Source organism: Rhea americana, unplaced genomic scaffold (assembly GCF_003343005.1).
Source record: "Rhea americana isolate MKP2758 unplaced genomic scaffold, rheAme1 scaffold_496, whole genome shotgun sequence".
Classification (NCBI taxonomy): Eukaryota; Metazoa; Chordata; class Aves; order Rheiformes; family Rheidae; genus Rhea; species Rhea americana.
In genome coordinates, this window is record NW_028186641.1 from 51,800 (window position 1) to 62,539 (window position 10,740).

The 10,740-nt window shown below is 37.9% G+C and overlaps 1 protein-coding gene across 1 annotated transcript in view; it reads left to right on the plus strand.

Annotated features, from left to right (window-relative positions):
* SLC22A15 (solute carrier family 22 member 15) overlaps positions 1–4,865 on the plus strand; it is a 39,195-nt gene extending 34,330 nt beyond the window's left edge. The window contains exon 12 of the mRNA XM_085317301.1: positions 804–4,865. Coding sequence (XP_085173427.1) covers positions 804–890 — 87 coding nt within the window. The 3' untranslated portion in view covers positions 891–4,865. The remainder of the gene's footprint in view (positions 1–803) is intronic.
* Positions 4,866–10,740: the final 5,875 nt, after the last annotated feature.

Below are 10,740 nucleotides of genomic sequence, written 5' to 3' on the forward strand. Positions count from 1 at the left end.
CATCATATACATTTACATCAAGTTTATACCAGCTGTTATTTCCATGATTACATCATTATTACAACTTAACCTTGCAGAGGGCTTACTAACCAGAACTAACTTACTAACTAGATGCAGTTTAGATCACCAAGATAACCTTACCTTGAATAGCTATTATTAGTCAATGGAAGAATACTGCAGTGGCCAAAAATCTTTCAGCTGCAAGAGCTGGTCTTTGGTTATGTATATTGTATGTTGTCAAAAGAACTCATATTACAAAATATGCCTGTAATGGGAAGTTAGCTGTCTGTACATATGAACTGGTAATGTTGTTTTCCCCTTTCTGAAACACCTATAGCTAGTATTGCAGGGGAATCTTTTTAAATTAAATTTCTCCATGCTACATGTGGAGAAGTAATGGAAAAGTTTTTACCTAATCAAGTAATCTGTGTTCAGCACATCAATTTCCAGTAGATCGGATAGGAACCTCAGACTTAAATTGTCAGAAAGCTGAGTAAACTACCGCTTCAGAACTATCCTAGCCAGTTTCTCTCCTGCGTATATTCTTCCCTAGTGTGCTGATGAAGGGAGCAGAGAGAGTCCATCCAGTGGAAGCCAATCTCTTTTCAAGTGATTTTGAAGAGCTAAGGACACACAAAACTGAGATTCACATAAATCTTTTTTAAACAAAGCTTTATTTTGTGGTTTGACATTTTTTGTTTTATTTTCAGCATTCCAGCAGAAGTATGCTTCATTCATGCATATTGTTTTGAAATTTATTCGGTGGCTTCTCTGTTAACCAATGACTTCATTTTTCTTTCTAGTCTGGAGACAAGGATAGTTCTGCAGGCAGTGGAAGTGAAGATGAGGAGTTTTATGATGCTGATGAAGAAACTCATATGATCAAGTAATGAAAAGAAGAATTGCTGATTTACTTTATGCCTTTTCTTACTTGTCCAGTCAGTCCAGCTCTAAGACAAGAGAGTACTGGGGACCACCTGTCAGGGGACATAATTGGACAAGTGCCTGTGTTTTTCCTGCAGTGGGAAAGGGCTTTGAGTACTGTTCAGGTTCATTACACCACTGATGGTCTTCATGTGTGACAACCATTCACGTTCTTTTGGTTCAAAATGACCAATACACTATGTTTGAAGTCAGGTGAGATGGCAAGTGAGGGATAGTGTATTTCTGAAACCTAGGAAATTATTCACCATCTGGATAGGTCATCAATGCACGTGCCTGCATTTTCTTTTCAAGGTGATTTGTTTTGAGTTGGCATAAAGAGATAAACATTCACTTTTTTTTTTGCCCTGGTATAATGGAAGTGGTCACGATGTGCTGTGCACTACTCCAGTGGGAACAAATTCTTGAAATTGTGTGTTAAAGTGGCTTCAGTGTGTTGGATAGGGGAGGGGCAAACCGTGAACATTTGCTATCTCCTTTTGAACTTGGACAGTGTGCCTAGAGTTACAGGGTGCAACTGGTTAGTCATGAGCTGTGTGCAAACTTAATGCTAGTAGGAGGGGCTACTGGAAAGACCAGCCGTAAAATCTGCAGACATACGGAGCGCTGCTGGTTTTTTTTTTTTTTTTTTTTTTTYTTTCCCCTTCCTTTCATCCCCTAAGCATTTCTTTTTTYAGCTGTTCTTGTGCAGGTTTGCCGTTTGTTCCCGCATCACAGAATTGCTGTTGCATAGTTTTGCTTACTTTAACCTTGCCCTTGCTTTGCCAAGAATGTTTAAGCACAGCAACTTCTATCTTTGCAGTGTAGTAAAACTCTTAGAGGAAAGCGTTTTGTAAGTGGAACACAAGTGAGGTATTTATCACATCCTATGTAATGAGATGTGCGTTAGAATATGTACCTCATTTCTGTGGACCAGCTGTGTCTTTATTTCTGGAAGAAACTTGACTCTGAAGTGATACAAAGAACTGTAGGTTGCTGCTATGTTTTAGGGGTTGTTGCAGGACGCTGCTACTATTTATTTTAAGTTGTTGTGTGTAGATAGATTCTTAGAAAACTTTGAGCCAGCACTTACTCAGTTACTTGAGAGAACTCCATTCTCCTGTTCACACTGAACTACTTAAATGTTTCATTAGAGGGATGTGGAATCTCGAAATATGTAACACGAGCATATGAAATGTTGCCAACTGTGAAGAGGAGGCCTTTTTATAAGGATTAAGTTTACTTGATCAGTCATATTCATCCTTTAATCTATGCTATTTATTAGGTTTGGTTTCCATAAAATGCTTATAGTTTTTGTACTTGGAGTTCCCAGTAAAGTGATACAAAGTGTTTGCAAATACATTGTCAGAGTTGCTAGATGTTTTTGTGCATATTAGCTTAAAACTGGATTTAATTTGGGGGGGGGGGGAGCTACATCTGCTTAAATTATCCCGCTTAAATAGGGAAGCTCATTTACTCTGAAAGGAAATGAGAGTAATCAGTATCTGAAGGTTACAGCAAGCCACTTGAACTTTATTCACTTGGAACCTGCAACATTGAGTGAAGTGTAACTACCCTGGTAGTGCAGAGAGTACTCCTGCCTGACTGAACTTGATCCAGGCATTGGTTGTGAGTGAAGTAGGGAACTTCACTCCCTGTAGACAATGCATCAGTTCAATGATGGTGACTTCCATTTCGTTACTGTTACAGTTTTCAGAAGAATTCCAGCCTGCAGTTGTCACTTTTTTTTTTTCCAGTTGCATAGCTCTTGTGGATATGGCAGGACACTTTTAGACCCTGCAGGATATTCTTTCCGCCTTATTTGGCGCTCTTGTATGTAAGAAAATTCCTACAACTAAAGTACCTGGAAATATTTGGAAAGTTTGATTCTATTTGAAGGATTTTTCTGTGTGGCTTTATTTAGTTTTGCATTCACATTTCAAATTATGGGCAGCTAGAAAAGTAACATCTAATTTCTTTTGTTGTTGATGGTTTTTAATATATGAAACCTGCTCGCTTAGAAGCGAACAGTAGTAACTTACAAGTATCAGCATGCTGTCATGAGCTCAAGTTTCTTAGGGCATTACAGCCTCTATCCGACTTTGGACAGTAGATAGTGAGCTTTCCTAGCTCCACAGTTTTATTGTCATTCATGATACTGGCAACCCTGGTCATGCCAAGACATATTTCAATGTAGTTTTCATTACAACAGTAGGCTATTGTAGTAGATCAGGAGGTCAGATCATTTTGCAGGACCTGAGTTGGATTTTGTGACAGTTCTCAATTTATAGTGAAACTCACTTCTCCACTCATGCACTTTTATATTATGAATTATATATATGAAATTGCAAAAGCAAGTGTGAAGAAAACATCTAATTTTTTTCCATAAAAGTTACTGCACTTTTTTTAACCTTTGTTTAAACGTCCCATGTTTTCACTATGGCAGTTTAGAGGGCAACTTGCTGCTTTTTTGTGTCAACCATAGGGATTCTTTAATGTTAGTTTTTCTGGCCAGTTAACTCAGCTGTTTTGTAGGAGAGAATCTCTCCTAGAGGAACTTGGTAATGTAGCATTAGGATTCTTAAAACTACTTGCCCCCCCACTTTGTGCTCTGAAGTCCAAATGCCTTATTTGTATTTTATTTTCTGAAGTTTCTGTTAAAACTGGCCTTCTCGTACAGAAACCTACAGAATCTCTTTTTCCTTACCCATGGAGTATAAGGCTTTATAATATGAGGTACTTGTACCTTATGTAGCACTCACTGAGGAGATGTGCTTCAAAGTGTTTTGTAGCACATGTGGTCAGCATATCCTGCATCTAGGTGGAGCATTATTGTTAAGCAGAAGTTTTTCAGCTGGACAGTGCCTGCTATTGTAGGTGTCTCAACCATGTTACTTGAAAGCCTGAGTCAGAGGGCCAGAGAACTCCTGGCTTTCAAGTTACATGTGAGCGGTCTATATAGGCCCAGTTAATAATTCTCACAGTGTCTGGACAGCAAGTCTGTACTGAGGAGTTACTGGACTGCTGAGGCTAGTGCAGCGCTAGATATATCACTGTGTATGGCATACTCTAATACTAAGACTCTAAGAGACCCAGTATCCTTGCTRTAGTTGAGTGAGGTGTGACTGCAGTATCCTATGCTTGTTGCTAGGGTAGTTTTGAATACTAAGCAACCTGTTCTGTTGAGTGGTTCTAGTGTTGCGCAGGCACCAGGATACCTCCAAAGCAGTAACTCCTTCCCAGGATTCCTTTTGGTTTTGCAGCAGTTGTCCCTTTTCAGCTAATTTATTTAATGGTATTGTGCTGGAGATTAAACTTCTGCGTAGTCCTGATTAGTCAGCTCTTACCATAGTCTCTGGTGAGGCATGTTTGGGATTCTGTTACCAGAGGAGCTCTTGAGTGTTATGTGAATACAGGGAGGAGTGATGGGTAGTGACAAGTTACGTGAGACAACGTGGAGGAGAATTAGCCAAAGGGAGTGAAAAGAATAGTGAATTCAAAGAAGTGCTTTATAGCAAGGGTAAATGAAAACAGAGGATACTAGCTCATAGTGTGCCCATCATGCTGTTTATGTTGTCTCGAAACTCCTTTCAGAGCTAGCATTAGTTCCAGGATGTCCTGTTAGGGGCACAGGTTTCATCATCCCTTTTTAATGCCAACTTTGTTAGTACTGCTACTTTAATGATGAAACTTCATCAACTTTGTCTTTTGATCAAGATAAAATAGATACGGCACCTTTCAGTTCTCTTTTGGACTCTGCTTTTTTTACTAAATGACTGATGATTAAAATCATTAGAATTTCTAAGCCCTCTGATGGAAGGTGCTGTATAACTAACATCACCTACTTTAAGTCTTCCTACCTTTTTCTGAAGTAAAGCTGGTAAATTATTTGATACACTGGTGAAGTGATACTTCAGCCTTCTAAAAGGATTTTCTACCTGGCTTTTTTTTTTTTTTTTTTTTTTTTTTTTTTTTTTTTTTTTTTTTTAGGTTGAAGAGTAGAACAGGGAAGTGTTTTGGCATGTTTATTTTTTTTAAACCACTTCCCTCAAGAAGATAGTGTTTTTAGGGACTGGGAAAGTGCTGTACTTCAGAGATTCCCTGAGTGATCCTTCAGATAACCACAAACTGAGAAGCTCTGTGTTAAAGCTGAGCTGCAGGTGAATCAGTGCTTAGATCAGGGTGCTGAATGAAGAACACATCAGCCTCTCTCTCTCTCTCTCTCTCTCTCTCTCTCTTCCTCAGGGTAGAACAGAGATGCTTATTTGTCCTAGACCGTGTTAATGAAAAGGCCTGGGATAAAGCTCTTGTTTCTGAGTTTTTTTTGCATAAACTCATAATGCAGATTTTGGTCAGTATTTTATAATTTTGTTTCAGCTGAAGGATGGTGTGCTATCTATAGCTTTTCCCATCGTTTTTTGAGCTCCTTTAATTATGCTCTTTGACGCAGCTGAATCTAGGCATTTGTGCATGCAAGCTGTCAATCTGGCAGTAAATACATCAGAAAAATGTGTGAATATCGCTGTCTTTTGGCGGAAGTTAGCCTGGCCTGGCATACTTACACCTGTGCCAGAAATGTCTATCTTCAGCTTATTCTCCAAATAGAAGATTGAGGGAGGTATAGCTGTATTTTGAGTCTCATTGCATCTTAGTGCAGGATGTACTTAGTGGAGGAAAGATTCCTATACAAGTGAACTTCTGTAGTAGATCTAATGTAGAAACCAGAGGGTGAAGAAATGTATATAAAGTTATTCCATACTAAATATTTTAATGCCTTGTCCAGTCTRTTGCAGTCTTCAGATTATTCAGGTAAGGAAGTTCTTTAAGTCTAACAGAAGTGTATAAAAATGCCATCTTAACAGTCTCAATGTACTGAATTTATTTAAATTTATATAATCTTATTTTTGGTATGGAGGCTTCTTTTATCATCCTGAGAAAACTCTTGCAYTGCCTAATGGGAAGCAGATTTTTCTGCTGTAAGTTATTTGAAGTGCCTGTATCATAAAAGGCCTTTTGAATGTCCTCARTCAGCTTGATATGGGACTGTATAAAGTAACAGCATTGTATTGGGTGATGCAAGTGCCAAAGAGTTTTTCTGCTGGAATACAACAGTCCAAAACTAGTTCTAGCTGTGTTCACTTGGAATTCTTCCATGTGACTTGCTAAAACTGGTATTTACAAGCATCTACGTGGAGCTTTACGCAACAGAGTGCTATCTTGGTTTGCTTGTCTTTCAGTACCCTGTGCACTTCAATTGCTCTTGTTTCTGAAACATTTTTAATTTCTTCATGAGACAGTAATGAATCAAAGAAATTAATTGAAGGATTTCAGACAAAGTGTAGAATTTGTAGGACATGCAGCTTTTGCGCTGTGTGGCCGTGTAAAGAAATCTGCAGAGCCTGTTTGCTTCTRAGTTGCACATGTTAAAGCTCGCTTTCAAAGGCTGATAAAACTGCACGTTGGAATTTGTTAGTTCATTCACCAGCCTTAAAAAGAAGGGACTGCTGATAAGGGATTGCATGGAAATTTGTAGAATCCAGCAGATTCTTATAAAAGGCAGAGTGAGTTTGAAGCATTGCTAAATGGTGAAATATTCTGTTGCTACTAGAAAAAATAATAGTAATAATAATAATAATCAGAACAAGTCAGCACTACCAGGGCTACTTGTTTGCCAGCAGAGATCCAAGTCTAAAACATTGTGTGATGGGAGCTGGATGCCATCATAGTTGTTTAAAAAAATAGTTTTCATTCACATGTATGTAGCACAGCAAAGTGGTGGGACCATGATGGGTTTTGAATATTTGATCTTCCTCACGCCGCAAAGTCTAAATCATTTTTGTTCTTGTTAAGATTTGTATGAAGTCATGTAGTCATTGCAAATACATTTTTTTTCATTTTTATTGCACTACCTTTCTTTCCTGAATCTAATAATACTTTAATATTTTTCCTTTAAATCTACCTCTTTATGTTGTTTAAGTGTCTATTTTGTATTTAATAGCTTTTAGGAAATTAGGGTTTTTTTTTGGCGTTTATTTTGGAATCCATGACTTCAGTAAAAAGATGACTTGTGATTTTCTTAGAGGTCTTTTAAATTTACTTAAAAGGCTTACACTTATGTTGATGAGTTCTCCTGTGTGTGTCCTTGTTTGGTTTTAGAAGGGGCAGAAACTAACCTCAGTTTAGTCAGACTGTACAGGGCTGACAATTCTTGTGAACAGAACTTGGTACTGTGTTCCCTTTGTGTTTCTGTTGTAATAGGTCAAGTAAATGAAACTCGTAAGGATATAATCAGATCTCTGTAGCCAAATTCTGCATTTGGTCACATATTTATATCCCCACTGATTTCAGAAGACAGAATTTAGGTTTCCATTTGACCAGAGGAGCAGCCAAAGGGGTAGACTTCATTCTCTGTGCTCAACCTTTCTTCATCCTGAGAGCAAATCTTTGTATAGTCTCTGCGTCTTAGACTTGGATGGTTACATCTCCTCATGCCATAGTTTAATTTGAACCAAATCGTTCTCAGCTAAGAGTTGAGCAACAGGAATGAGGAAATTGATTTTTGTTTGCAGGAGTGAATCCAGGTGTATATAGAGAGGGTATTTCGGGGGGTGTTTTTCAATATTTAATTTTGATTACTTGAATACTAAGTGTTGTGAGCCTTCCACCTTAAAACAAGGACTGACAAATTTCCAAAGAGGGATTTTTTGTTTGTTTGTTTTTTGTTTCCCTTCTCCTTTTTAACCATCTTGGTGTGCTGTTGTTAGGTCACAGTTGAACTGCTGAAAAGTCTGTTTTTGGAATCTTAGTCTGAGAAGTCACTACTAAAGACAGCATAAGCTTTTCCACAGTAGTTCTTTTATAGTAGTAGTATTCATATGTTCACTGAACAGCTGTTTGGTCCATCACTTTTTAACATGTTCTTTCCCATCAATGAGGGGGCCATGGTAAAAAATGTAAAAATGTTCAAAATAATTACTTGCTTATTCTGTTTTTAATGTACTTTGTAAGCATACTGCTTTATCCATAGCTGCTGTACTTTACTAGGGATATACAAGGTAAATATCAGAATCTTAATGTAAAGTGTGAAATGAGTTTACAAAAAATAATTCCAATAACATTTTACATATTTTTCAGGTGTTAGTGGTAAGCCCAGATGAATGTCCAAGTGAATATAGTCAAAAATTAATGTTGTTGGTCTTTACATTTTGGGAAGCACTCATAATTTCTGAATGACTTTGAATATTTAAAATAYTTTTCTTTTAAGATTTTTGTAGATACTGACCTGTGTTGGTAAGCCAACTTTTAGGTGATTTGTAACAACTCTGATACTGCCTGTGCCTCATATTGTTCATATAATGTCTTTGTAACTTATTTTGTGCCTTTTYTTTCCCTGACACAAAATTCCTCAATAAAAACAAACTCTTCTGGAACACTGAAAACCTATTTTATTGTGCTGATTTTATTTAACTGACCCTTTTGTTTTCTGGAGGGAGTGAAGCTCACTCATAATAGAATAAATATTTATAACAGGCTCTGCAGAAGAAAATTGACAAGGTGGAAAGCAGGTCATTTCAGAATGGCGGTACTACAAAACGCCTGGGAAACTGGGACTGTCAGTACTAATCAATATATTCCACAGTATCTATCACAAATCATTTCTAACAAAAAACAAAGCCAGTGGAATGTGAGAATCGAGAATCAATTTACTACCATCTTCAGTTGTGCTGATTGACATTGAAAGACTGGAAACACTTTGGGGGGTGTAACTTAGCAAAATGTCTGTGTTGTTGCTATTAATGTGTATTGAGGGAATAGCCAAAAACACTAGTTGGCACTTATGATCCCTTCCCTTAGGTGCTATGCAAATACAGAGAAATATAGGCCCTGTCCTTAAGGGTTCTGTCCAAACATGTTGACAGGAAATGGCAGAATTTGAATATTTGTTTTCATTAACTGGAAATGGGGTGATAAATAGCTTGACTACATTTCCTTTGCCCTGTCCGGTGACAAAATATTGTCTGAATCCGAATAAATGTAGCTGTGGAAAATGAGAATTCCCAAGTGCTAGGTAACAGGGCTTTCATACCTTTGCATATTCATCAAGAAAAAGTAATTGGAAAATTATTCTTAAATATCTAGTCATTTGGGCAGATGCTAGAGCACTTCCAAAATCAGTATTTTAAAGTATGCGCTAAAGATGGGTGATCTAAATGATGGGTATCAGTACAAGGCCTTGTGTTATGTTGGATTTTTCTTTTCTTCAAAATGGAGCTAAGGACAATAGTCCAGTCAGACTCCTGAAGCCTATTCTCACTTCCTGGGAGACCTTCCACAGACCACCGCAGAAGTAATCTTTGCTCTTGTATCACCTRCTGCAAAGGAAAAATACAACTATCTGAAGTATCTCTTTTGATTCTTCTGTAATATATGCATTTCAGAAGCCTCTGCAACTTTAAATGAGAGATTTTGAAATCTTTTGAAATCTGGTCATTTTCATCAGCAGCCTAAAGAAGGATTAGAAACAATACATGAAGTATACATCAGCATCCAAAATCATTATCCCTTGAGTTAAAGTCACCAAATGCCATCTTTCATTCTTGTTATAGACAACTTTGTGAGTTATCCTTATCTCCAGAACTTGGAATACTTAATATTTTACTTCCGTTTTCATTACGGAGCTAGTGATTAAAAGCTCTATCCCCCCCCCCCCCCCAGAAGTAAGTGTTTAGCTATGGGATTAGCATAGTTCTGCCTACAGCTATTCAAATTTCCCATTCGCTTCCTGTCTAATGTGTTTCAATTGCATGCTGCAGAGAACTGTTGAAAGAATTTGTTGGTTGATGCCTATTTTAGGGCAGGGAGTGCATCTGTGATCTGCCACTGGGATTGTTAACATTTGTATCAGACCTTGGATATGGCAGATCATGCTATCATTTACGTTGACACACCTTTCTTTTAAAACTAAATTGGGCTGCACTTAAATGCAGATTTGTTTGCATATGCTTTGTACAGAAACTGGCCCTGTCTTGCTCTGACTGAAGCTTGTTTGATTGTTGAGCTATTGTATTGTATAGTTTGTTGGCCCAAGATCAGTGAAAATGGGTTGAAAGACCAAGAATGCGGGAAGGAGGTGCAAATCGCACGGGAAGGATGACATTTCATGTGGCAACGTTTTGTTCTTCAGTCTGTGTAACTCAACATAAGCTTCCTTGTCCTGTCTGTAATTTTTCACAGTGGTAAGGGGAAGATAGCTCCAGAATTCACCAAATGGAAGAATCGAAACTAATGTTTAATGCCATCCCTTCAAAGCAGGAACGTTTTGAAAACTAGGTTTGTCCCTTGGCAATGAGAGCCAGTCCTGGTGTTAGGTGTGATAGCAGCAGTAAGCGTTGCTTACCAGCTACCAATCTACTTTACTTCTGAGTAATAGACGATATGTAAGCAGTGTACTTCTGAAGAAGACTCAGTTCTGTCTTTTCCAGCATTGTCATCTTGCATTTCATTGGGTACACAGAGACAAGATAAACTCTTGTGGCCAAATTGTCTCTGATTCGGTGAAGCAAAGTCTCTAATTCTGATCTGCTACTTATTGAAGAGCATCTTCAATGCACCTTCAGTGAATGATCTTCCCTGCAGGGAGGGAGGAAACCTCAGTTTCTTTTTGACTATGTACCAAACGACAAGTAACATAATATAAAACCTGAAAAGGTAGTTCACAGATGGCTTATTCTTGCCATTTCTTTTCCTAGAAAAGATGACAAAGCTCGTACTAATTAGGTTTGTGTCCATTTTTGGAGGAAGAGGGGGTGTAGAATATGC